The 27,901-nt window shown below is 39.5% G+C and overlaps 2 protein-coding genes across 4 annotated transcripts; one reads left to right on the top strand and one right to left on the bottom strand.

The window, feature by feature from the left end:
- Nucleotides 1–20: 20 nt before the first annotated feature.
- Nucleotides 21–20,982, bottom strand: LOC117814110 (periphilin-1-like). Of its 3 annotated transcripts, none has more exons than XM_034685237.1 (10): nucleotides 20,334–20,982; nucleotides 17,688–17,753; nucleotides 16,491–16,564; nucleotides 16,112–16,342; nucleotides 14,785–14,846; nucleotides 12,177–12,239; nucleotides 11,343–11,500; nucleotides 8,475–8,644; nucleotides 7,769–7,903; nucleotides 21–1,286 (listed from the first exon to the last, which is right to left on the bottom strand). In XM_034685237.1, coding segments are annotated over exons 2-10 (1,116 nt in total). In that variant the 5' UTR covers nucleotides 17,689–17,753; nucleotides 20,334–20,982; the 3' UTR covers nucleotides 21–1,064. The 3 variants fall into 3 exon arrangements, with proteins under 3 accessions (XP_034541128.1, XP_034541129.1, XP_034541127.1); XM_034685238.1 differs by lacking the exon at nucleotides 20,334–20,982 and adding an exon at nucleotides 18,096–18,280 and having other exon boundaries at nucleotides 8,493–8,644; XM_034685236.1 differs by lacking the exon at nucleotides 20,334–20,982 and adding an exon at nucleotides 18,096–18,279.
- Nucleotides 20,263–27,204, top strand: LOC117814112 (YY1-associated factor 2-like). Its single transcript, XM_034685239.1, has 4 exons — nucleotides 20,263–20,406; nucleotides 20,711–20,836; nucleotides 26,012–26,164; nucleotides 26,287–27,204. Exons 1-4 carry the CDS (start codon nucleotides 20,381–20,383, stop codon nucleotides 26,528–26,530), a joined length of 549 nt encoding a protein of 182 aa, XP_034541130.1. The 5' UTR covers nucleotides 20,263–20,380; the 3' UTR covers nucleotides 26,531–27,204.
- The last annotated feature ends 697 nt before the right edge of the window (nucleotides 27,205–27,901 follow it).

The raw sequence follows: 27,901 nt of genomic DNA, 5'->3' as shown, positions 1-27,901 counted from the left end.
AAGGAGACATCACGTTATAGACGTACATTTTTATTGACAAAAAGTTTACCCAAAAATCTAAAACAGAGTAATCACAGGCTGATTGATTACAACTCAGAGTTATTTAAAGAATGATCTACAGTATTTACAAAAAAGTCTGCATTATCTTATACATCAGTACTTCATGGAAAAACATAGATGAAGACCATTCAATACTGGTTTAAAATACATAGAAGGTGTTAGTTTCCCTTGTAAAGACAGCCGCAACATAAAGGTATTAGAAAAACAGACTACATGGCATTTCACACTTTAAATGGCGATGAGACGAAAGTTAAAATTATTTGTACTCAATTATTCTCTTTAGATTGAATAACACTACATCTCTCAAGTTGCCAATGTTAGCTTGAGAAGGCACAAAATAATTATTTTTGGTCCAAAAAAAAAAACCACGCTGAATGTTCAAATGTAGTTTTCTCAGAACTGTATTTAGTGTTTTATTCCTATCTGATTTGGCTCATAACACTGTAAGTAATTCACTGTTTCCACATATCGGCTTTAACATCAACTTAATCCTTCAATCTCAGAAAGATTGCGGAACTAACTCTGACCCTGTTCTGTACATGTGTGCTGTCTTATCTGCAGAAAAATCTTATCCTGCTTCCTCTTACCTGACTAATGTAATACTCACTGTGAAACTTTGTTGGGGAAAATGTAAACCGAGGGCTATCTCTGGTCTGCAAGCTGTAAAACTCTTCATTGAAAATAAATACTCCTCCTGGCTGATGATTTGGCTTGCTTTTGTAAGTTAGTCGGAGTAAGTTGAGACTCTTTAATAACTACTTAAAAATTCTTCACATCAGGTTAAATTCAATACTCAGACAGTTTATCTTTCAGCAACTGGAAAATGTGCTATCACTTGATATCATGTTTTTATAAACGAATAACATGAATCTCATTTTGTTTGAAATATATCTCTAACCATGATTTGATTAAACAACTTAACTGAAATGGAAAATGACATGTTTATATTTTTTAACCCCCCAAAAAACCTATAGAAATAGAAAAAAATGTATGACTCCATGTTGTCAGGTGAGTGTTTTGAGACCTGTGTCCTCTGGTGAAGTGTCTGGATGCTCTAATACCTCATCAAGCTCCTTCATAAAGTCTTTAAGGGAGTCCAGACAGCGATGTTTGATCTCCAACAGGTTCTTATCCAGTGGAGCCTGCAGCAGGTTACCCAAACTGGGCTCCTTGTCCACCAGCATCTTCACTACGGTGCGAAATGTCTCACAGTCCTGCCTGTAATGCTGAACATAAAACAATCACATCAGGAATGCCAATATTCATAAGGACACAAAGGAGTGCACAGTAAAGAGAAGAGCGGGCTCTGTCGTGTTATACCCATGTCTGAATTTGTTGGTATTCTAAAAGTTCTTTGAATTATAATGACTTACTCTTGTATTGACACCTAATTGTGAACTTAATGAACCTAGCTCTGCTAAATTGGTGTGTTCCGCTTAACAGGTGTGATAAAATGTGTATGTGAGCCCGTTCAAGTGCACGTCCGCCTGTAACAAAAGGGACCTGAGGTGTCAAGAGTATGTTACTTGTGCTATAGCATTCTTTCACACCACCTTGTAACAAGCTCTCACATCCCTCTGACATTTTACTGCTGACCCAAAAACAGCTATAAAGTTCTTTATTAGAGTCCCAGGTGCAAGCTCACAGCATCTTTATCACCTGAGGGGGGGAAAAAAAGCTAAATGTGGGGCCCTGCACTGAAGCCATGTAGAGGTTTAGAGCTACGACAGCTTGTCCATGAGGAGACTGGGACATAGGGTCCTCCAGGGGTAGGTTAACCCAGATCAAACCTCATCGGTGTCTCAGCCAAGTAATTAAATCAAATCTATGGTTTGGCTTAAACCTCTCAAAGACATAAATATTAAACAAATTATTCACTTTAACAGATACTAAAGCATCATATCTCATCAAATAGACAACATTTACTCTTGCACTGATTTTCAAAAGTCTCAGGGGATATTGGCTTCTGCCTATTTGAGGTGTTTCAATCAAACAGCTGCTGTTTCATTAGTGCAGTGGTTCTCAAAGTGGGGTCCTAGGACCCCTGGGGGTCCGCGAACCATAGCGTGGGGTCCGTGAAATAATTATATCACTCACACACACTTCACTCCAGTCACAACTGTTCCTGCTACTACTTAGCTTTGCTTACTACCTTGCAAGCATGGAGCCATTTCTAAATCAGTTCACATTGTCAAGTGATGCTAAGCCCAAGCTAGCTAAATTAAGACAATATGATGACAGGTATATAGAGTTTGGTTTTATTGAGAATAGTGACGGGAGACCAAAATGCGTCATGTGTCTTCAGGTGCTAGCGAACGAAGCTATGAAGCCAGCCAAGCTAAAGCGACATCTGATCACCCGGAATATAAGGACAAAACTAAAGAGTTTTTCCAGCGAAACAACGAGGAATACATCCACCAGAAAACACAGATGGTGAAGTGTTTTCTGTTTATCACTATGGAACAGGTCTGAAGTGTTTAGATTGAGAAGTTTTACAATACAAATAGTTCAAAATGCAATCTAAGAGAGCAAATGGTAGCAAGCATGTGCTTAATCGATGTTACAATTATGAGGGGGTCCTTGGAAAATGTTCCCACCTGTGAGGGGTCCCTGGCCCCAAAAAGTTTGAGGGAAGATATATTTTTAAGCCACGTGCAGACTGCATCCCCTTTAAAGAAATTTAGGCTGTCCAGGCTTCAAATAAGTGCCACTATCTCATTGAACATTAACAGTCCATTAAGTGTAATAAAAACACAAACCATCTGCTTTAGTAGCTTTGAGAAGAAAAATGCAGCCTGTCAACGTCAATCTGTGTCCAGTCTTGAGCAGAATGTGAGGTTAACCGGTTAGACGGCTATATTCCAGAGTTCTGTCAGTTATGGGGATATTTAAATACCACAACTGCTGTTCCTTTGCCTAGATACACATTACATAATGTGTATCTAAGCTAAGTCATATTTGTGTATCCATCAATTTGAACAGCCATCACACGAGTTTTTGTAAACCCATCATAGCTCTGTCACAAGATTTAACTGTACTTGATGAGGATTTCATGGTTTCCGGGAAGAGGAGTTTCTGGAGTGTGTGATTTATTGAAGTACTTGACTAAGAAGGATCACAATGTGACTGTTTTTCTTCAATCTATCAAAGAATAACAATACTGCCACAGTCATTATCAAGATATCAAAGAGGTGAGTAATGATGGGACTAGTTTGTCTCATGAGAAACACTAACAGCAAAACAAGAGACCCCAAGTGAAGGAGCGAAAGGCAAAAGAGGCGAGAAAGAGCTGGGGCATAGAATGTGTTCCGAGTGTCAGACTCGGATCCAAAGAAGGCTGAATGAGGTTATGTGAACCTTTCAAAACAAACACAGAAACTTGGTGGGAAAAAAAATCAAAGGGCTCTATTTTCTGCTCTACCTGCCAAAAATCAATTATGTCAAAAAAAGCAACGCCTCCAGCCACTGGGTCACTTCATTCATCCCTTATGCCTTTCTCTTTAATTTCTCTCACTCTCTCCCTGGCAGAGATAGCTGGTACAAACCCATCTGCTCATTCCCACATCCCCAACCCTCAGTCTGCAACTACAGCTCATGGATTTGGTATAATGTAGCTCCAGTTACAGGAAAGATTAGGCAGAATGACTATTATGACTACTCATTTTTTACAGCGTTACAATCATAATATCAAACATGTCTTGTACACACTAGGAAGGCGATTCACGTCAGCTCCAACAGAAATATCCCAGACTGTGGGAGATGTTTGGACTCAGTTGATGATTTAATGTCTGCAGATCATGTCAAGCGAATTTTGCGGCCCAGCGTAATGACAGCCTTCAACCCAGACCACAAGGAAGTGAGAGACGCACGACACGTGTGGCCAGCGAAGCTCAGGGCCGGCTTCATTCAACACACACAGGTTTCCGCCAGTTGTCATGCTGTGTGAGCTGTCTCTTCCCGGACAACTTTGAGCCTTTCTTCATCTTAATTTAAACAACACAACCTAGAGCTCTGCTGTGTTTCCACACTGCTACCTCTGAAGTGCAGATTTCTCCTTTGATACGCTTTTCTTTTTTGGGTAGAGAATTATTTAAGAGAGACAAAATTGCTTCCAGGTTTGAAGATGTGGTGAGGAAACGCAGGCCAAATGAGACACACACATGTGGTGTGTGTCCCACAAAAGATGTGCCCCTCTAATCACTTTGGGTTGATTATGTTTGTCATCTTTCTAAACAAAAGCATCCTAAGCTGCTCCCAAGCTACAGCCTTTGTTGACAGTGATTATATTTTCACTCCATTTTATCTTATACAAACAGTTTTACTCACTTGAAACCTCAAAACGAAAAAAAAAGACTGGGATAGGGCTGGAAAAAGTGGGCTGAGGTAATGAACTAAATTAAGAGATTTCCCTAGATGCCACAAAAGCTAAGTGGTCTGTGAGTACTCTGCTGGTTACATGCTCATGACCATGCATTTCAATTTCAACTCTACTCAACGATTGAGGAGTGACTTTACACAGCCTGCTTTTTTTTTTTTAGCGTTTTATAAAAACTGCTCCCATGTTGCTCCAACAAACAGGAAGGGTGCTTTTGACCTGCGTCCGCTGTGTATGTAGTGAGAAAAGGTTGCAGGGAGGTTCTGCCTTAGTTCCTGTCTCGGATTGGGAGCCATGAACTGATCTTAAAGTCTGATACTAAGGGGCCACACAGGACGGGCTGGAACCCCTTTGAGAAACTGCAACACAAGGGGCCTTAAGGAGGAGCCTTTATGAGTGGGCTCCTGCCAAAATCACGGATGTCTGTGGAGGTCCATATTGTGAACATACTGACTGGAGTGTGCGCTGGGATACCGTGGGGGGGCTGGGAAGGTGGAGTGAGATTATACATAGGGCACTCACATGGACGTTCAGTGAGGCTCTGTTCGAATGAGCGCTGATGCAGGCAGGGGTCCTGCATAATAAGGGAAGTAGGGTAATGACTAGGGGGCTGGTACACATTAGGGGATATTAAGAGAGCCATTTTAATCACTCAAGCTGCAAAGCAGACCTCTCAATGGAGGGGCTAATGGTTGAAATGGATAGGTTTCATTTGTGCTGATTGAAATGATGAATGGACTTCTCTGAAAACCACTCCCAGGAACTTAGCAAAATTTTGAATAGATATTTTCTGAGTTGTTTTTCTTTTACATGTTCAGATTTGCTCTGTGGTCAGTTTTAAGACAGATAAATACCTCTATTTGTCATCTGTTGCACACAAACAAAGAGGTATTATGATGAACTCTATGAAACAACAGCGAGCTGGTCATTAGATCTGTAATACAATGATTTAACATGGTGAAACATTGTATGACAAGCAGTCTCAAGAACAAGGATGTTTACTGTGTCAGTGAGTTTGTTAAAGGTTTCCAATTTCTGTCAGAACCCAAAAACACCCACCCTAGATGTGCAAGACAACACGCTGTGAGCCAATAAACAATGAGCTCATGCTAATGTGGTTATAAAGATTTTGCTGAGTAGAAAAATATCCCACTCAAGATACAACATTCAAACAGATGGACACGTTTATCTTTCTGTTTGTTTCATGCTTGTTTTGCACAAACTGATATGATTTTTGACCCGTTCCTCCACACCAGTTTAAGGACGATGAAAACAAAGCTCTGCCCATTAACTCATCGCCTCAGTTTTGCAATCTACAGCAGCGACGTAACTGAGCCCAGGGCGGATGTTGCAAGTAAAGACACAGAAGAGGTTTCTGCCTCTCACCACGTCTGTAGAGTCAGTTGGAAATGGCGGGCTAAGCATGTGTGAGCCAATGCCAAGAGACGTACCACACTGTGGGTGGGCCGCCTGCATCCTGCAGGGCAATTCCTGCCCTGCTTTAACGGGAACAGATAAGTGGTACTGTAGTGAGGAGCGATGATGGGGAGGGAAGAAAGTGAACTCTAAATAGCAGACCACAAGAGGCATCACAACCTCGGGTGTTGAGGACTTTTCTGCTGACTTCTCCTCTTTGAAAACTATTTGTTAAATAAAAGGTGCAGCAAGCCAAGACACATGATACAACGTTTACATCAACTCTTTGACTGTCTACCAAATCATAAAGGTGATGTGTATAAGTTGTCTGGAGACATGACGGCAATGTCATGATATCGAGTACAGGGTAAGCCTATACACGTTTCACTGAGCTAACCTTGAAATAAGGTGAACACTTTAAGAACCTCAGTGTCCCTACAATGTCCCATCTGCAGCAAATGTATATGCAAGATTTATATACGAAAAATGTACTGTATATTAAAAATGCTTGACTATCTGTTTCCATCGCTTTCTCTAAACAAGTTTCTCTGTCCCAGCCTTAAGTCTGTGTCAATGTCCTGTTTAAGCTCAACTTTGTATGAGGGATGCAACAGTACTTTACTAGAGAAGACAAAATCAATACACACTGGGGACGTTTCATATCGGTGGGATAGAAAAAAAACACCCTTTTTGAAACAGAGGGTGATATCCGACTTTGATCTCTTCTATTCGGAGGAAAAAAGGAGTACAGACATGGCGGCAACATGTGGAGATTTTACACTTTAGGGTGCACAACCAGAATTTCCAACACACATACGATACCTGAGCAGTCTGCCTCAGTATATATATATTTTTTAAGTTATATTTTTGGCCTTTTTGCCTTTATTTGATAGGACAGCTGAAGAGAGACAGAAAATGTAGGGAGTAGAGAGCGGGGGGAGACATGCAGGAAATGGTTAACCGGCTGGGAATCGAACCACCGAACCCCTGCGACGAGGACTGTAGCTTCTGTACGCGGGGTGCTTAGACCGCTAGGCCACCAGCGCCCCTCCTCTGTGTATTAACAAAGAAATTTTTCTTTTATATCCAAACAAGGTTGCCATCTACTTTTGATAATTTCTCTCTTTCTCTCTCTCCTTGTTGAGTGCGTATTGCGCGTCGTGTTTCTACACCAGTTCACAAACAGACAACGCTACATGAATGTAAGAGCTAATGCCTGTTTAGAAGTTGCCAATACAATTAACATTTTTGCTGTTTTCATTCACTCCTGTAACTTGACACTCAACCAGAATATATTTAATGTCCTTTCAAAATAAAAGCATGTTTGCTATCGCAGGGAAACAGAGTAACCTGGGAGTTAGGAAGCAGAAAAGGAAGGAGCACCACAAATGAGTTTTATGAGGCAAGCTTCAGAACAAACTTACTAAAACCCATAAAAAACTGTGAACAAATTTGATTTAGGTGTATAATTACATCCCTACTTGTTATAATTAATGTAACCTCATGTAGTATAAAAGAATCAAGTAAGTTTCAAGGACTGGACAGAAGTAAATTGCATTATCAGAAATGTCAAGTTGTTGTTTCTCTAGTACTGCGACTTTTAATATGACTTACAGTATTCTAAAATTAGATGGGGGGAAGGAATCTGCGTTCATACTATGAAGAAAGTGTTACTTGGCATTACAGAGAAAAACTCTGTTAGTTGCAGTTTTTCCCTTTATTTTGATCAAATAAAATGTAATAAACTTGTTTTATCTGATGTTGTTTTATATCTGATAACCGGCTAAGAAGAATCTTACCGAATGACAAAGGTTCAAATCTAACACAGAAAGTGGAGACAAGCTTCTTTAAAGCTCAAGCAACGCAGAGTCAAGAGATTTCACAGACGTTAGGTCTTCAAGGAGCAAATCTTACTACCTTCTCAATTTCCAGCGCTTTAGCCTTAATGGCCTCCAAACGGCGAGCCTTGAGGTCCTCGTCTAGCGTCAGCTCTGGCTCCATGCTGGCAGTCACCGCCTTCTCCGTCTCCGCTACAGATGCAGGAGTTTTTTCCTGGCAGGCCAAAGGTCGAGGGTTAGAGCTGAGGTCACCGGGTTTAGAAGCTGGTTCTGATTTCAAAGTGTTTCAAATGGAGACAACTCCACTCTGTTACGAGTGTTGAGTTCTTGTTTTCGTACATGTGTCGCTGTGCATGCCGCATGTCAACAGAGGACAGGAATGTGGTGCCGTATACAGTCGACACTCTGATTTAAAGGTAAAGGAGTAGATGACTAGCTGTAGTCTTATACTTGCAGTTAAAGGAAAAAAAACACCTTTCCAAACCAGGGATTTTTTTGGTAATTTTACAATTTTTCTATTTGATTTAATAATAATTTGACTCTTTGTTTATTAAAACACAAACAAACTGCATTTTTAATATAAACCTGTCCTGGTTGGATGACTTAATGTGCTTGTTTTTCTATATTTTTCTAGTTTGTACTAGCAGCCAATACCACAGAACTATTAAAAATGTTCAAGTTGTTACGTTAGGTGCTCAAAACACAGTGTGACACTGCAATGTGTTCTCTGTATATCACTTCCAGCAACATGTTTCTTCTAAGAGCCAAACTAGCTGAGAATGCACCTTAAAGTCTGGTTTCACCTCTGAAGACCCCAAGCTGTGTGAAGACTCCTCTTCAGAGCTGCTGGCAGTGATGCTGCTAGAAATGTTCCTGCTAGGCGTGTTGCTGCTAGGAGTGCTGCTGCTGGTCTGCATGCTGCTGCTGCTGCTGCTGGCCGGCGTGCTGGGTTTGTCTGTGGAGAGAGTATCATGATGGATGAATGGAAATGTAAGTACCAGTGAGCAAAAATGCACATAACCTTCCTCATATCATTGTTTAAATAAAATAGCTCAGACGAAAGGGAGTCGACTATAAAATGTGGTCGACATAAAGAATACATACGGACAACCACAGATTTATTTGAGTGATTTTGCTCTGTATTAAAATGAACCCTGGGGGAGCATCCTGGTGGGTCAGAGGTCTGGGACGCATGCCGAGTGAACTGCAGCATCCAAGACTGCATGTGGATAGGGATCTTTGTTGTATTTCATTCCCCTCTCTGTAGACATATTCCTTGGCTCTGTCCGCTGTCTAATAACTGTCTGATATCCATAATATGTTACAAAATAATATATTCTTAAATACCCTGAGGAACAATAACGTTCCCATTTTAGGGATGAAACACTCACTGACTTATCATCACATAAATTCACCAAACCAAGACATCATGAAACAGCTGAAAATTATAAATCTTATAAATCACTGCTTTATTTAATATTCCCTTGTTGTATCCTCCCACACAACAGTGGTCTAGAAGTTCAGCTGTGCCTAAACTGATATATTGTCCTCTGTTGGCTCCAATGTGTCTAGGAAAAAAACAAAAAACAAATAAAGTCAAGCTGTTTGTTTTTACAGAAGAAGTCTCCCGTTGTGATTAGAGGGAGCCAAGGTAAAGCCTTCATACAATACAAGTCCCACAGCAGGGCGATGGAGTCCCCATGTGGCGCTCTCTCTCTCTATCTCTCTCTTTCTCGAGGGCCTCACAGGGTCTGTGCAAAGGTTGGGTACACACCAACCCGAGTAAGCAACACACTTTGATTCTGTAGTTCAGGTGTGGAATCAGAAGAACGTTTAGATCAGTCTAAACTAAGAGTTCATGTGCCATGTATGCAGGTAATGAGGTATCACGTTAGCTTTGAACAAGTGTTCAAATGCATGACTTTACACTGTGGACAGGGTAGGTTTGAAGACTGACTGGGGTGATGTGTCATAAGATGTTGAACACTGAATATGCTAAGTTTAGGGAGAGCTCCGTCTTGTCCAAAATACTTGTTTGACCCAAGGGACCTGCAACTTTTAGTTCCAGGAACCACTTTCCAAGAATCTTAAACATCTCTGCTGTCTGAATTTCCATGGCAGCCTGTAGTCTCTCAAGATTAAGCAATTTGGTCAATGACACATGAAAATGTCTCATGTTTTTTCACATAGCTACACAACAACAAAAAAGAAAATGTTCAGTGATGGAAGCAATGAAGAAATGAGGAAAAATGTAGTAACTGTTCCAAAATGGGATTAGTGATAGCAACTAATAGTTGTAGGAAATACAGCTCCAAAGTTAGTGGAGTGCATGCATATTTTCTGATTACCCATGTAATCATTTCTCCACTAGCCTGGTTACTTTTAAAAAACATATACATCAGTTAAGCCACTTTCCACACCTTTAGTTCTAAGCCTCGCAGGTGGAGGGTTTGAAAGTGGGCCCCATGCTACTCTCCAATAAAAGTCATCAGTGATCAGGATTTGTGAAAGAGACTTTGTACACAGCTTCTGTGTGCATTACAAACCCTGGTACACCCCCTCACCAAAACCCCTATATTTGTGTGCTTTGCTGAGTTGACCTAATTAGTATACCAGATGGGATCAGAGGTGGGAGGTACAACTGTTCTCACTTTTATTGCATCTTCAAAGGGTGGTGTAACATGAAGCTAAGCTTTCAACACATTAATATGTTTAAACATTTCAGAAATCAAAGTACCGAAGAGAATACTGTCCTCACTGCTTTACCTCAGACTAATAACAAGGCTTACGTCACATAGCTTTAATAGAAGATGTTGTCTTAAGTTGATCCTTAAATTTTATTAGCTCTGTTTTGCTTATTAGAGCCTTTAAAAGTAACAAAAGAGGGCGTGTAAAATGACAGACCAAAAGTGGTTTTGAAGAAATCGTTAAGTCAGCGTATGAACTCATTTCTCACTGAAGGAGAAGTCAGAGCCAAACGACTCCAATAAACCAAGGGTATCCTTTTCCCAGCCCATAAGAGTGTGTATGGTGCTTGAGTAATTAACATCTTAACGTGTCGCAGCACACCTTGACCCTTCACATTGCACACCACCTCTGAAAGCAGATGCTTCACCTGGAATGGCTTAGAGCCACTAGACTTAACAACTACATCAATGCCTCTTTAAATGAAAAAAAATCTGTTGTTCTTATCACACAAAGTTTGACAGTTTGAGAACAAAAGTTGGATTTTGTAGACTGAACAACTGAGTTGCAGCAGTTCCTTTATCCCTGCTCTGTCATGTTTTGCATGCTGATAGCAATCTCATGTTGTTAGACAGAGCTCAAATATGTGATGTCATATAGTCCACTCTGGCAGCAGTGCAGAAAACAAAGTCAATAACTTTTTGGTCTTTAAATCATAGAACTGCTAACACTTCTTCTTCCTCTTGCAAAGTACTACGACTTGTTTACCTACTATTTTTTTGCTTGAAATAAAAGAAGTGCTTCCGAATCACAGTTTCCCGAATGTCTCTAGGGATAAGGAGACATCTCTGTGCGTTTTGTAATCGTGCTTGTCTGGTAGCACTTCTTTTTCACCTTATCACAATGTAAGATTGTAACATAAGCTTTGGAAAATCTGTTTTGGGATCTACCGAGGACTTAACACTTACGTCTTTGGGTGTAGTTTTTGTCTCTTTCTGGAGAGAAGCTCTTTCTACTGCTGTTTGATCCAGAGCGGACTGGTGGCTGCATGGCCTCCCTTCTTCGAGGGGATCGGTCTCGTTTCATTGAAACAGGCAGGGAGTTCCTGTAGCTACCAGGGTCTTCTCTGTGAAGACAACAGGGACAGAAGAAGGTTAGAAAACGAATGTTTATAAATGTTTGGATTCTGATCTGCAGTATTGTGTGTAGAATATTGGTGACAAAAGAGAATAAATGGATAAAGCCACATTTTTAAAAGTGTGCTGCTCTTAAAGGAAGACTTAAAATAGAAGCTTTTTCTTCAATGTATCCATTGTATGGGGCGCTGGTGGCCTAGCGGTCTAAGCGCCCCACATACAAAGGCTACAGTCCTCATCGCAGGAGTTGCCGGTTCGATTCCCGGCCAGTCGACCATTTCTTGTATGTCTTTCCTCACTCTCTACTCCACACATTTCCTGTCTCTCTTCAGCTGTCCTATACAATAGAAGGCCAAAAAGGCCAAAAATATAACTTGAAAAAAATGTATCCATTATACAGCTAAAGAAACCATTGGCTTTTATTTTTCTTGAAAGAACTTATCTTACATTAAGGACAACATGCACATTGGGCACTTTTTTCCCCAGTAAAATTAAGAAAGGAATAAAAAGGTTGTCAATCTTCATCAAAAGTCCTATTTTCCAATCAAAAGCCAGACAACAGATTTCAAGTCTGGCCTTTCTGGAGGGTTGGTGGTTTGTTCATAATAAACTAGAAAACCACATGGGTGTAAGGGTGGTGACTTGAATTCTCTGCCCGACACTGACCTCTGAGGTGGACCCGATCCTCGCCCTTTGCTGCGGAAATAAGGACGAGCCCTGCCATTGCTCCTGAAAGACACACACAAAAAAAAAATAGAATGCAGACTCATAAATATGGACTGTTAATGAAGGAAAGCTGCTCAGCAACTTTTTGTTGATGAAAGTTTCAGAGAAAGTCAAAACATCTGAAGTAAGTTAACTGTTGATTCAAAAGGCTTATTTCTTCTTCATGTCTGCTTTATAAACAAGTTTTGTGTCAGTGAATACTTCAAGATCAAGATTTTAATTTGAATCCATATGAATCAAGACAAATCTTTTGAGAGTTATATCCAGACTCCGTGGGGCACTGTGGCGCACATCATTTTGTGGGGAAAACCAATAATCCACTTTTGCACAATTAATAATTGGTTGACAGCGCTACGGAGTTTAATCTTTTTTCACTTCTTTCACTCTGTATAAATGAAGAGCTTCAGTTACACATCAAGCCAAAATCACAAAGCACCCTCACTTAACCTGTTAGTATTAAACTGCCATGTAATGTGTGTAACAACCAATTTCCAAGCGTTTATCTAACATGTGACAGGCCTCGCACAAGAACTGAAACGTCTTTGTTCAGCGAACCTTGTTTTTGCAATTTTCCAGACTCCGAGCTTGTGTCCGCACAACAACCTTTAGGCCCAGAGGTATAAATGACCCAGAGGCACCTGGTTGTCATGACCTCTGCCTGAACTCAAGCCACATCTCCAACAAAAAGCAGGTCTAACAAGGCCTCAAACTTTTACGACTCGTGGTCTGTTTGAAGTGGCCAAGACTCAGCCTGCCATTTGCAAAACACTGAAATGCCATCCGTGGGGTACACAACTGAGATCAAAAGGACCCAAATAGAAAAAAATGGGTACCTTATTTTGAAACAAATACAAATAATTACATTTTTTAATTTATTTGTTTTAAAGTTATATTTTTTGGACTTTAACACCTTTATTGATAGGGGGAGAGGACAGTGGATAGTGCAGGAAAGCAGGAGATAGTGGGGGAATGACATGTGGGAAAGGAGCCGCAGGCTGGATTCGAGCCCGGGCCGCCCGCTACATGGGTGCGCAACTTAACCATTAGGCCAGGTCCGCACCCTGAAACAAATAAAAACTGTACTAAGTTAATCAAACATCTATCAGCAGGTATTCTCCTAGAAATGACACACATTAAGCAGGCAAGGCTTAATTTCAGTGGCAGACACATACCATGTGAGGTATCATCTTGTGCTGATGTTTTCTCTGCTAAATAAACACCTGAACTATGCATAATTTGATGAGTCATGAGGCCCAGAAATAATTGTCTGCCTTCAGAGGCAAAACAGGTTTAGAACAATGACTCTCTGTATCTTTACTGTCTCCTTTGCTTAAAAAACAGAGTGTCAAAAAGCAAAGACTGGCTTCTTTAAATGTTAAAAATGTTTGATTGGCTGGGTGTGTTTAAAAAGGCAGGTTACAAAAATTAGACAAATGATAAATCAGTGAGGCAGATTTCAATTTTCTTAAAGAGAGAGGCATCTAACCTGGAGCTGTACATCAATCAGATTATCAAGTCTCTAATCCCAAGGTAAAGAGTCAATTTCACATTTGCCAGTTATTTTAATATGTCGATTGGGATTACGTGTGCAAGATAAAAATTCCTACAAAAAAGACATCCTGCTTTGTCAGAGTGCGGAGACAATCAGCTACATCATGACCGTGCTGATATCAAAACTTGTTATGATAATGGAGCATTATTGTGTGGGTGCATTGGGGGGGAAAGTGCATATATAATGTAATGTGATGCAGAAATGTCCAAAAGAGACACAACAAGACGTATGGTGGTCGGAATATTTCAGACGTGAGTGGGTGTGAAGTTGACGAGGGAGTGGTCCAGCTGTTTTTCCTCTCAGGGTGGGGCACAGGGGGTGGGGGGTAGGGGGTGGGGGGTTACTGGGCTGAGTGAGTAGACACTGGTGCCCTTTGTCCCCCTCTCTACCCTGGTATGACTCCTGGAGAGGGGAGCCAGGGCCCGTAAACTGTTGGTATGTTTAAGTGGGCAGGGTGAGAAGAGTGTATGTTGATGTAGGAGTTAGAACTTCTGGATGTAGCAGCTCTGACAGGAGGGGGGTTAAGCTCTTAGGATTAATTTAAGAGCAGTTTGATCACAGATTAATAGAAAAAATGTTCACAGATGTATTTTTCAAGAGTAACACTTTTCTGCAGAAGCATCAGTTTTTCATAATTGACATTACCTTCTTTACTGCTGGATACATTGTATGAAAAATGAGCAACAGATTATAAAATAAACTGAAATAGTATCTACCCTTTTGACTTTGGTTAACCAATGTGTTTCTCTGGTAATACACATACAGAAAGCAACACAAGACGTGATCAAATCTCTCTCATAGCAGAAAGTTGTCTGAAAAATCTGACCTCTGCCTCCATCTAGTGGTGAGAGTGATGCATTACAGAGTGTTTCAGCATGGCAAGGACATTTGAATTTTCTCACCTGATTGGGTCATAAACTGAATCACAGCATAATGACAGGATCAGTATGTGAAATACAACCACTCAAAATTGAAAGAGAAATCAATATTGTTTACCTTGAACCTAACTGATGCCTTAGATCCTCTCTGGCATAAGACTGTTGGGAGTACGGGCCATCCTGAAAAAAGAACAAAAATAATACAGTTACAAAACACATGCTGGGACGGCTGTGGCTCAGTGGGTAGAGTCGGCCGTCTATCAATCGGAAGGTTGGTAGTTCGATCCCAGCTTCTGCAGTCACGTCTTGAAGTGTCCTTGAGCAGGACACTGAACCCCAAATTGCTGACATTAGCTAACACTGATGGTCCCAACTATATAGCAGCTTCTGCCATCAGTGAGTGAATGGTTGTGAATGGGTGAATGTGACAAGTAGTGTAAAAGCGCTTTGAGTGGTCAGAAAGACCAGAAAAATAATTGCAATTTAAGTACAAGTCCATTTTACCATTTCTTGTGAGGTGTTTAAAATGATAAACAGCTTAAGATGTGTCCTCTATGAGTGGGTCTTTCTATGTCTTTTACAAGAACACAAATAAGGGTTGTTTTATCCTTCCAATGGTTTCACTCAATTCAACCAATAAACAGGCTGGCTGAGGTATCTGTATTTCACTGTCAAAGATGTGACGTGAAAAAGTTAAATTGGTTAAAAACAAAAGATTAAAAACCTTTAGAAAGAACTGCTATATATTTTTGTATGTTGTCTCATTGAAAGAATTCAATAGGGCAACTTTCACTGGAAGATTCTGCCCACACAACTACAACAACACCTGCAGGCAGTTGACAGTCCAGTTGGCTGGACTGCATTGTCTACCCGTAGGCTACATCACTGGCATGTCCTTGATTATAAGGCGATTCTTAACTTGCTTCCCTCGTATTTATGCGATTTTATTCATTTAAAAAATACTGGAAGCTACAGTCTCCGCTCTGTGACCAAGTCACAAAACTTGTTTTTGCTTTCAGTCCCAAGAGTGCGCCTTGAAATGGGTAAAAAGAGTTTCAGATACACTGCTCCTGCAGCCTGGAACCTGTTGCAGTGAGCTTGTCTCTTTAAATGTTTTTAAAAGCAGACTGAAGGCTCTTGAGGAAGATGCTTCAGTTTGTAGATGCTTTGATTGATGACTTTTGTTCTGAAACCCATGATATGTTGTAATGTTTTAGAATTATGTGTTGTTTGTCTGTAATTTTTCTGGAATGTGCTGCTGATGATCTTGGCCAGGACACACTCGAAAAAGAGATTTTTAATGTCAATGTGGCATTCATCTGGTTAAATAAAATAATAATTAAAAAAAGACACTTCATCTGACTTGAGTCCCATCATTTTTGTCAAACCTAGAGAATAAAAATAGATTGTAGTCTATTAAGCATAAAATCCAAAATTTCTCTTACATTTCGTGGCGGTGAGGAGTTTCTGCGAAAATTGCCGGAGCTTGGGTTATCATCATAGTATCGCCGATCATTGGGTGGGTAACCATATTCTTCATGATATTCTCTGTCGTCTGGGTAACTGTTCAAATTATCATACCACTGGTCTTCATCAAAACCCCTTTGATAGTCCAACCCTGGACGAGGCATTGGGTTCCTCTTTTCAACAATATTAACAACTCGATGGACGGTCACCTGAAATGAGAGAGATGCAAGTTCAGTGGCATGAAAAAATTCAATGAAGATGTGACATGTAATTGTTTGATTATCTGATGATGCTCTACTCTGAAAAAGATGTGGATTTTCGAGAATGGAAAATTTTCAAAACAACATCCTAACTTACTTCTCTGGAATCTGTTCCTGTGAAGCGCTGTTCATACGCCTCTCTTATTGATTGTCGTCCATGTCTGAAGGCCACTAAAAAATATAAAAAATGCAGAGTCTTAGTCAATTTATGAATTTAGCATGTGGTGACAAACTTTTAAATGTAGCATTACATATGACAAAACACTGGCATTTTCCAAGTCCGCAAAGAACATGTGGACTGGTTGGGCAAACTCCCATGCCCCCTCCAGCACCCTCGCAAGGGTATAGAGCTGGTCCCGGACGAAAACCGCAATGTTCCTCTTGCATCTGAGCTTCAACCAACAGCTGGACTCTCCTCTCCAGCACCCTGGGGTAAACCTTTCCAGGTAGGCTGAGGAGTGTGACCTGTTGGACTCCTTCTTCAGCTTGACAGCACCCTTTACCTCTGGTGTTCACCAGCAGGTTCGGGGATTACTGCCACAACTAGCACCAGCAACCTTGCGTCCACAGCTCTGGACAGCCGCCTCAGCAATGGCGCAGGGAAAAAAAACCTTACATCCACCGGGGAAAACGCCAACACACAGGCAGAGAGCTAAGGAGCTATGAGCAAGCCCACTCCTGCCCTCCGCCTCTCACCTGGCCTGACCTCTTGAGAAGGTTGGTTCCAGAACTCGAGCTGTGCGTAGAGGTGAGCCCGACTATATCTAGCCGAACGTTCCAAATGCCTTGATTCAAAAAGTTTGATTTATTTACCACCCTGGTGAGTTCAAGCAAGCTATAGATTGGAAATATAATTATTTAAAATTGAAACTTAAATGTATTTGCAAAGTTTCTATGTAACTTTTGCAACAGAACTAATGCTTTTACAACCTCGGCTGTACACATCCTGCTAGGGGCTGCTGAGATAAGGGGGTGGTAAGTAGTGGCTATGCATCTTTTTAGACACCTGTGTTCTACCAACCAACAAACTTAAATTATGATATGCTGACAAAGCTCAATAGACATTAACTCAAAAAGAAATAGTGGGACAACAATTAGTACACTTATACACAGTACACAATACACTGTATAGGCTCACATTGACTTCTTCACTATGTGCCAACAAATGCTGTGCATGCTGAAGGAAACGCTTCAGCTATTACAGTCTACTATTACAGTGGAGGTCAGTTTGAATACATAATAATACTGTTACATTGCTCAAGTAACATACAAAAATATGTATGCTTTTACTTACTGTTAAAGAGATTGCTGTATTGCACTGTGCTGTCTGCAAAATGCGTCTGAGCAGAGGATGACACACCTGTAAGAAGGAGCAAAGCAATGTTCACCTTAAACCTGCAAAAAAGAAAAACAGCCTTGTGACACAACATGCACTTATGTGAATGTCAATTTTGTAAGCAATAAGAAAACAGGTTCGCCCAAAAGTAAGCCAATAAAATGTGGTTCATCTAAGTAGGCATTTATTAACATTTCGAATATATGTATGCTGTCAAGTAGCAATAGAAGGCTTCGTTTTTTTCATGGACACATTGTAAGAATTACTACATTAAGACCGCCGCCATATGATGCTAGCATCAGGATAGCACTGTTGTTAGCATACTAAGTAGCACCATACCAACATGAAAAGTCGTCATAAACTTACACACTGAATGTTGACTTCAATACTTCGGGCCGTTTTACATATTTCTCCTATCGATGAGGATACTTGTAGTTCCAAGTATGGTATAAAACATTAGATTCTTCCTCTTCGTGTGCGTGTGGAGGAAAAACCAAAACAAACCCCGATCCAGTTTCTTCTTCTGTGGTTGTTTAATGAGTAGCGACAAACAGCATTAGGCTCATTAGCGCCACCTTCTGTGGGTTCAAGAGAGCTACTCTCTCTGTTGACTTCTGTTTCAAATATTTAACATTCATCTCATCTTCCACTACCTGAGCTCCTCTGCTGCATATCTGAAAAAAGGCTGTACATAAATATCAATATATCCATGCTCTACAATCCTTTTCTAATCTGTTCTCCTTGTGGCACACATAGCTGCACAATGCGCTTCCACCCTCTGGTGGTAACTGCTAGGAATTGTTGAATATGTCCTCAATCTTTTTACAGGTAAAGTTATCACACCTTCTTGTGAACATTCACAGGTAAATATATGTATATAAAAAAGGTAAAGAAGCAAAGATGACTCAATAGAAAAATAATATATATTTTAAGAAGATTGAGGAAATCCTGTCCATTTTCAAAGTTAAAAACTGTAACACATGATGTATACAGCTCTGAGTTTTGTAGTCTCAGCCTATTTAGACCATTTTTATATAAATATACAGTTGGTATGCTTCAGCATGTTAAAATCATAGTCTTGAATATATAATAAACTTCTGTCAACAAATATGTCAAATAGAATCAAAAGTAGTATAATTGCATATGTACATAGTACTTTTTGATTTGTGAAGACACAGGCCACACCTACACATTTATGAAGTTATTCATAAATTCCTCACTTTTTCATAATGATCAATTTATTTACAAGTTTTGCTTTGTGTGTGGTATAAACTGAACCTCTAATTTTTTCTTTTGATAATTTTGATAATTCTAATTTTCTTCTGATGCTCGTAAACAACTGCATAGTTTTCAGTAGAAGTTAAAGTTACAATCTATGCTTCTTATATTGTGTTCCAGTATACTATTTGTTTGTTGTTTCCATGTGAGGATGAAACAGATTAATTTTATCAAAACTCATAGAAATACACTATGTTTACTATTGAAGAGGATTAGGGCCACCAGATATATATTTTGTAATTATTATTATAATTATTATAATTATTCTGAGAAAAAGTCATAAATCTGAGAAAAAATTCATAAATCTGAGAAAAAAGTCATAAATCTGAGATTAAAGTCAGAATTCTGAGAAGTTAAGATAAGATAAGATAAGACATTACTTTATTAATCCCCCGGGGGGGAAATTCAGTTGTAACAGCAACCCAGACATGAGTACAATCAAGAAGAAGTTTCAACAAGTAAAAGAAAAGAAAAGAAAGAAAATAAAAAATAAAATAAATAAATAAAAATAGATAAATAAAGATAAAATACAGAAAAAAGTCATAATTCTGAGAAAAAAAGTAAGAAATGTGAGATTCAATTCATAATTCTGAGATTAAAGTCATAATTCTGAAGAAAAAAGTCGGAATTTTGAGATTAAAGTCAGGATTCTGAGAAAAGAGTCAGAATTCAGATTTTTTTTTCTCAGAATAATTATCATTTAAAAAAAATTTGAACTTAATTTTTTTTTTTCTGAGAAAAAAGTCAGAATTTTGAGATTAAATTCGGAATTCTGAGAAACAAGTCAGAATTCTGAGAAACAAATGTCAGAATTCTGAGATTAAAGTCAAAATTCTGAAATGTTTCTCATAATAATAATAATATTCATAATAATAATCATCATCATCATCATCATCATAAATAAAATAAAAAACCTTAATCATTTTTTGCAAGTGGCCCTAATCCTCATCCGTAGTCTACCGACCCTGTGAGTTAAAAATATAGTTTTTCAACTATTCAGATGACTTAATTTTAAATATGAACACAAAACCAAAGCAGTATTTCATTTGAATGCCAAATTCTACTGGTTCATTTATTTCAGTGCAATGCTGGAAACAGTATCAGTGTAAATTCATACTCTCCTATATATCATTAAAGCTTGTCTACCCGTGCATTCCTTGCTCATACACTGTTAAATTTACAAAGCGCCTCTCATCAGTATTATGTCACATTTATTGCTCTCTGTTGTGATTACATTAAAAGTGATTGGGTGAACCCGTGTCACGTGACCGTCCTTCGACAGGAGTTTCTACGACAGCTGAGTAGCAGCTAAATGCGTCTTTTCACCTGTAACATTGATCCTCCTCCACTCCAGCGGGTCGAAGTTTCTTCAAATGGGAGACAAGAAGAGCCCCACAAGGTAAAGGGTCGCAGATATCCCCGAATATAGACTTTATCGGTCCGTTTGGAATCAGAAACCTCGGTCAATGGATGGAGCTACTGAACAGTTCATGGCGGCTGGCTGCTGGTTTAATGTGGGGCAAACTGTCTGTGTTAAACCGAGAGCTCCCTCCTCTTCAAGGACCGACTTCTGAGCCGTAAACATCCTCAGAGTCGGTTCTCTCCTGCTCTGATAATCTCTTATCTCATATGTTTTCTTTGTAATCACCGTGCTCTTAAAAAGGCTCCGCTTTCACTGTGTTTTGTCTTGTTTCTGTCTGAAGGCCGAAGCGGCAGTTGAAGCCGTCCTCCGACGATGGCTTCTGGGACTGCAGCGTGTGCACGTTCAGGAACAGCGCGGAGGCGTTCAAGTGCTTAATGTGTGATGTCAGAAAGGGGACGTCAACAAGGTACGTTGTTTTAATGGTAAAAGCACTGTTGAACCATTACAATGTTAAGTGCATGATAAAATAAATGACACATGGTTGCAGGTCTATTTAGCACACCCATCTATTACAACTAGGGTTGCCAACTTTCTCACTACTAAATAAGGGACAGGTGCACGGTGCCATGGTGGTGTGAGCATGATGTGTGAATTCAACATATATTTTGATTCTGATTCAACTGGAAATGCAGAACGTGTGTATATTCCATTTGATCCTTATCATTATATAACCTCATATAAATAAACCTAAAAAAAACAAAAACACAATTTGGCTCTTTACATAAAAAAACAGGCAAAATAAAAATGAAATGCTAAAGAGGAGTATGACTCACCAAATGTACTTTTTCCATGGATACTTTTTGTTGCTCTTGACTTACTCAAGCAGTCTTTTGTCCTTTTGCACAGCCAGAGAGAAGTCCTTACATGACAAGTCACAGTTTACAGATATTTGAAGTCAGCTCTGTCCTGCATCTGTTCCTTGAGTTTGACCATTTACATGCACATGATCTGCCACTTTATCTGATCTAGGATCTGTAGAGTGCAGTCTGTTGTATTTACAAGAGTTAATAGTCAATATACGGGACAATTGAGGTCCTGAATGAAACAAACCGATTTAGCCCAATGTACGGGATGTCCCGGCTAATATGGGATGTCCCGGCTAATACGGGACAGTTGGCAACCCTACTGTCGAACCATTACAAAGTTAAGTGCATGATAAAATAATTGACACATGGTTGCAAGTCTACTTAGCACACCCATCTATTACAACAGCCCTGCGATAAATCATTTCTTTATGAAGGGTTTAATGATCAGTGTCTGTATCATGTAAGTTGTTGGGTTGAGTTTATGTGCACTCTGAGGGCCATTAGGGCTTGCCAATTGATCATTCAGCTGTCAGCTGTAAATAACTCACTCTTATGCTAACTGATTAGTTAGTTTGAGTAATCGCTTCAAGACAGAACTCTGATTTAAGCTGCTTAAGCGTGGACAGTTTCCAGCTTTTTTACTCCTCCATGACGGTATCCTGAATGAATTTGTAGATGAAACAAAATGGAAAAGGACCTCATCTTGGGGCATGACATTTTCCACCACTAATTTTAACATTTTGTATCAACCTTATGACCGATCAAGCAATAAGTATAGAAAATACTAATACATGATATATTAATAGAAAAACAAGGGTGTTATTCGTATAGCACTAATGGCCTAATCATGCATCAGAGAAATGATGGAGAAATGCATCTTAATCTTTTTTTGTCCGGTCATTTTAGCATGACAAAAAACATCCATAGCATTACAACCAACAGTCTTCTAAATAACCATAGGAATGAGTCTAAACCTCCCCAAACTGTTTCTTTGTATTCATTGAAAGACAATATAATATGGACTCAAGGTTCTGAAATAAGGTTCAGAGTAGAGTAAGGGAACCAAGGTAACTCACAGCTAGCAGGTAGAAATGTTAGGTCTCTGAAGACATATCCTTAGAGGGATGAACAAAGACTACAGCACAACTATAATGACACTGACAAAACTGAAAACTGCTGCAAATCTGTGGCAATAAACACCCCTGCTGTCTTTGTTACGTTTCTGTATCTCTCTGAACCAGTGGGGTGTGTATGATGGAGGGCATCAGTGAGGGACTGTTGCTTTTTGGATGAAGGTGTTACCTGCTCAGCTATCCTGCTTCCAGACAGGGACATGCAGTCATGTTGAAAGTGTTTCCATTTGAGAAGGTGACACTTGTAAAACAATATTTGCAGACAGTCATTTTTTGAGTACCTTTTACCACACCACAGGTTTGAAAGACAGGAGTGCTACCTCACATTGCTGCAACATATTGAAAATTGTTGCATCCTTAATTGAAACCACACCATTTTGAAATGAGTGCATCAAAAACAAACCAAAAAAACTGTTTGTGGTTAACTTGACTTGTTGGCTTCCTGTATGAGTTATTTTTAATTTCCCTCTCGAACACTAAGGCAGGGTTCAATGTCCACTCTTTTCAAGTACCTGCCAAAAAGAAGCAGATGGTCACAGTCTTGTATGGATAGATTAGAGGAATAATACCCTGCTTTTCTGCTGTGCTAGAAAAAAGTCAGTCAGACCCCACTGCCTCTCGATGATAGTCTGGTTTGTGAAAATCCTTAAAGGTGACATATCATGTAAAATCGACTTTTTAATGGTTCTCTACCTGAAATATGTTTCCCTGGCATGTCTACAAACCCCCGAGAATGAAAAAAATCCATTCTGCCCCTGTTCTGATTTCTACACCTTCCTGTAAATGTGTGCTGAAACGAGCCGTTTCAGACTTCCGTGTTTTTGTTACGTCACAACAAAATCCGGTCTGACATGGAGTCAGAGCTCGGAGCTTGTTCAGCCCATAGACTGTATAAAATACAACTCAACTCATCCTCCATTTTTCATTACCTGCACACATGTGTGCTAACAAGGAGCTTAGAGGGGAGGCATGATAGTTGTAGACTGTCTTAATAAACACAAAGGTCGGTTTTACTCCCCACGTCTGCAGATTTGAAGATCTAGTGGATGATTTGTATTTATCATGGAAAAGTGCTAGCGCTAGTTAGCATAGCCACATAGCTACATGTCGTAGCTGTAGCTGTGTACCAAGACACATGTCGACATACTGACAAATAAAACAAGTAAAACAGAATCTGTGACCAATGGTTCAGAAAGGTCCTGCTGCCTTTCTGGCAGAGGTCGGTTTTACTCCCCACGTCTGCAGATTTGAAGATCTAGTGGATGATTTTTATTCATCATGGATAAGTGCTAGCGCTAGTTAGCATAGCCACATAGCTACATGTTCGTCGCTGTGTACCAAGACACACGTCGACATACTGACAAATAAAACAACAAGAAACACTAAATCTGTGACCAATCGTTCAGAAAGGTCCTGCTGCAGGCGCCTCTCTGTCAGGATCAGATTCTGGATCAGATTTAGAGGGTTGAAGTAACGCGATCTGTGAGCAGCCGTGTATATTCAGCCAACATGTAAACATTAGATCAACGTGCTGGAGAGCCGAGGCCACATCCACTTCCTGAGGGGGCGTGGTCAGAGAGAAAACAGAGTGTTCTGAGGAGGGCTGAAGAAGAGGGCTTTTCAGGCATGCCAAAATCTGATTTCAAAGTGTTTTTTTGAGCATAAAAATTAAAGAACTTTAATGTTTTGGGGACCTCTTAGACCAATATATTTTGATGAAAAAAGCGTGATATGTCACCTTTAAACCAAGTGGAATGGGGGACAGTCTAGACCTGCTCCACATGAAAAGTGCCCTTGTATGGCTTCTTTTGTCATTTATCACTCAATATAAATTTGACCTGATGTGACCTGATTCCTGACTGCTCTTGTAATACAGTACAAGGGTTGGCAGAATGTATAGAACCATTCAAAAACCCTCCTAAGCACCTGTTAGAACCCTCGTAAAAAAGGATTGTTTCGTGCATTTATGGTATGTCATAAATAGTGGTGGGGTTGACCATGAACATTGAAGCAGGTTTACTTTCTGTAGTCATGCCCCCTTTCATACTGGACATGAAGAGTAATGTATTAGCAAAAGTACCATACTTTAAAGTGCCCTTTTGAAGGGGTTTATACAACAAAGTGATGGAAAATATGTGCCAAATTCAACCTCGTGTTAATTTCAGATTCATTTAAGAGTTTATTTCTACTTCATTAGGACTGGATTTGTCTCTTCTCACTCACATTTGGGTTGCACTTGTAATTGGTTAAATGTACACTACCAGTCAAAAGTTTGGAAACACCAAAAAACATTCAAGGGTTTGTATTCATTTTAATTATTTGAAACACTGTAGATTAATACTGAAGACATCAAAACTGAAATAACATATATGGAATTATTTAATCAACAAAAAAACAAACCAGAATATGTTTTATATTTTAGATTCTGCAAAGTATCCCCCTTTTTCCTTCATGACAGCTTTGCACACTCTTGGTATTCTCTGAGTCTGCTTCATGAAGTGGTCTCCTGGAATAGTTTCTAATTAACATGAGCCTTGTCCAGAGTTCATTTGTAGAACTTGCCTCCTTAATGTGTTTGAGACCATCAGTTGTGTTGTTCAGAGGTAGGGTTAGTAGACAATGGATAGACTGACGTGATTTTTTCGGGGCTGATACCGATACCGATTATTAGTAGTAAAGGAGGCCGATAACCGATATTTGTAGCCGATATTCATTTGCAGCAAAAGGGGAAATATTGGCGTCAACATTTTTGAATAATACAAACTCCAACACTTAACTTCATTTAAATGCCTTTAAGCATATGTTTATTAAACAGCTTTTCAGATTTGCAACATGTTAAAGGTTTTTTTTATCTTAGACAATAGACATCTTTGTTTTAAAATTCTAACACAAAGTGCAGGGACCTCCCAGGCTCAGCAGCATGTCTTGATGAAAACAAATAAATAGCTCCCTAAAGTTTTCTTCAGTAAATAAAGTTTTCCAAAATGTCGTTATAACTGAAATGCTAATCTTTCACTTAATTTTGTTTTATGGGGATATTTCAGTGTTTTCGAAGTGGGGTTGTATGAGTTTTAAATCACTAGTAATTGTAGGGGCCACAACGGATGCTACTTAGCTCATCCCCTGCAATGAGAAACTGCAGGGAGAAATGGAACGCAACCTAGGCTACGGGTTCTGCAGACGGTGTCATTTCTGCCACGTGATGTAGTGAATTTTTCGCCAAAATAACCCAGTTTTAAATTGATCTCTTACTGGCCGTCGGATTTTTAAAAAAGGCTGATGCCGATATGCATCAAAATGCCAAATATTGGCCCGGCCGATAATCAGTCTATCCCTATTTGACTACTGTTGTAATCCATATTATGGCAAAACCATATCATTTCATAGTTTTGATGTATTCAGCATTAAACTACAATGTCGAAAATAGTTAAGATAAATGAAACCCATTGAATGAGAAACTGTGTCCAAACTTTGACTGGTCGTGTATAAGTGAGACCTGTTTCAGACAAATATGGACAGCTTCACACTGTTTTTCAGAGGGTTTTGGCAGTGATGTTTTTGTAAGCCACATGTTAACCTGAGCTACATGTTCAGTGCTATAAATGTAACCCTTAAACACGTACCTTCTTCTGTCTTTTTCAGAAAACCACGTCCTGTTTCTCAGCTGGTATCACAGCAGGTCAATCAGCAGTTCGCACCACCAGCACATCCCAAAAAGGAGAAGAAAGAAAAATCAGATAAAGACAAGAGTGACAAAGAACCAGCACTGAAAAAGAAAGGTCACAAAAAGTTGAGGTAATAATCTTCAATTTTCTGAAGTCTTTGATGTTGATGCTCGACTTTGCAACTGCTGAAATATTGAATGTCCTTCAAGCTATTTTCAAACCTGTTCTTCTGTTTGCTTGTCTCTCCGCCAGGCCAAGGCTAAAAAACATAGACCGGAGCAGCGCCCAGCACCTAGAGGTCACAGTTGGAGATTTAACAGTAATTATCACAGACTTTAAAGAGAAAGCCAAACCCATGACAACTCCAGCAAGTGCTGCCTCAGCAGAACACCACAGCCAAAGTGGCTCCAGCTCTGATAATACTGAACGAGGGGTCTCCAGATGCTCGTCGCCCCACGGGGAAGGCTCATCGTCAATTAACGGAGAGACTCACTAATCTTGACACTTCCAGTCAGCACAGCCCAGCCCATCATTCTTCAGCACTCTCAACCAGAGATTTAACTTCAAAATGCACGTTTTTTTTTATAATGCTTTAAATGCCAATAAGATAGCATTCATTTCTTTTTGGGTAAGTATTTTTCACCACTACCCGTGATGTTAAAGAAATCAAGAGTGGGGACTTTTGCTTTGCGTTCAATTCAAAGGACTGTTACAGAAAGATCTAACATGCCGAAATGAAAACATGAACTGCTGCATCAAGTCCTCTGACGGTGGAACTTTGTCACATGCTGTGGTGGTATATGTTATAACACCTCAGTATTACAGTAGCATTGCACTCAGTTGGTGGCTGCTGCGCAGGAAACAATGAGAGAAAATATGAAGAAGACATCTCAGAATTTCAGTCTATCCTTGAATTATGTTATCATTTTTTGCACTTAATGGCATCCTGTTATTCTTGATAACATTTGTAGCATTATTTCCACTTTCAGTTTAATGTAACTGTGTTGGCTTTATCCAGCTCTTGTGTGCCATTGGGTGCCAATCATTGTTTTACTGTTTAACATATGAAAAATGAAATGCCTCTTCTTCACTTGGTAGAGTTGAGCATGATTTAATCTATAGAATGGTTTATATTGTCAAATAATGTTAAATAAAATAAGTTGTAGACACTTTGTGGGTATGTTTGATTTGTTTTTGATAAAGATGGAGGGGTTTGGAAAATGCTTGAAATTCTACAAAGGTCTTGAGCTTTTCTTTTAATATCCTAGCAAGCTTCTTACAGTTTGACTGATATGTTCTATAAAGTCATTGAGAAAAGCAGTGTCACATTTGTCCTAGACTTCATTGCATGAAAGTAATTACAAAATCTATCCCAAGTTCAACTTTGAGTGCCTCATTTTAAACTTATATAACACAACGTTGTATACTGCACCATATTTATTATTAAAACAGGTGACACTTCAATGTTATTAATACAGCAGGGACTAAGGTTTGTTACAGCATTATAAAGGAATAATAATATTAGTATGTTTCTTAATGGATCTTCTCTGGGGCTGAAATTCAAGTGGAAGACATTTATTTGAGTTTTTTTCTTATTTGATTGTTTTTTTGACCAACAAATGGCTACAACTTTGGATTTGGATTAACTTTTGATAAACAATTTTCAACTTTTATGACTGATATTGTAAGGTTGTCATCCAGTGTGATATGTTATGATGTATATAGCTATGTGTTGAGCATTTGCTATTACCTCAGCAGTATGCGGTGGTGGACAAAGTACACAGCTTCATTACTTAAGTCAAAGTATAGATACTCCAGGTAAAATATTGCTCCAATACACGTGAAAGTTTCTCTGTCAAATTATTAC

Source organism: Notolabrus celidotus, chromosome 6 (assembly GCF_009762535.1).
Source record: "Notolabrus celidotus isolate fNotCel1 chromosome 6, fNotCel1.pri, whole genome shotgun sequence".
Classification (NCBI taxonomy): domain Eukaryota; kingdom Metazoa; phylum Chordata; class Actinopteri; order Labriformes; family Labridae; genus Notolabrus; species Notolabrus celidotus.
Note: the sequence above shows the minus strand (reverse complement) of the source record. Positions and strands in the feature narration are given on the sequence as shown.

Bases quoted from the DNA above. Each gene is read 5' to 3' on its own strand.
- LOC117814110 (XM_034685237.1), bottom strand. The intron at 16,343-16,490 runs GTAAGTTAGGAT...CTCTCATTTCAG, and splicing joins CAGGAACAGATTCCAGAGAA to GTGACCGTCCATCGAGTTGT. The intron at 11,501-12,176 runs GTCAGTGTCGGG...TTGTCTTCACAG, and splicing joins GGATCGGGTCCACCTCAGAG to AGAAGACCCTGGTAGCTACA.
- LOC117814112 (XM_034685239.1), top strand. From the start codon at position 20,381: ATGGGAGACAAGAAGAGCCCCACAAG. The intron at 20,837-26,011 runs GTACGTTGTTTT...TGTCTTTTTCAG, and splicing joins AGAAAGGGGACGTCAACAAG to AAAACCACGTCCTGTTTCTC. The intron at 26,165-26,286 runs GTAATAATCTTC...TCTCTCCGCCAG, and splicing joins AAAGGTCACAAAAAGTTGAG to GCCAAGGCTAAAAAACATAG.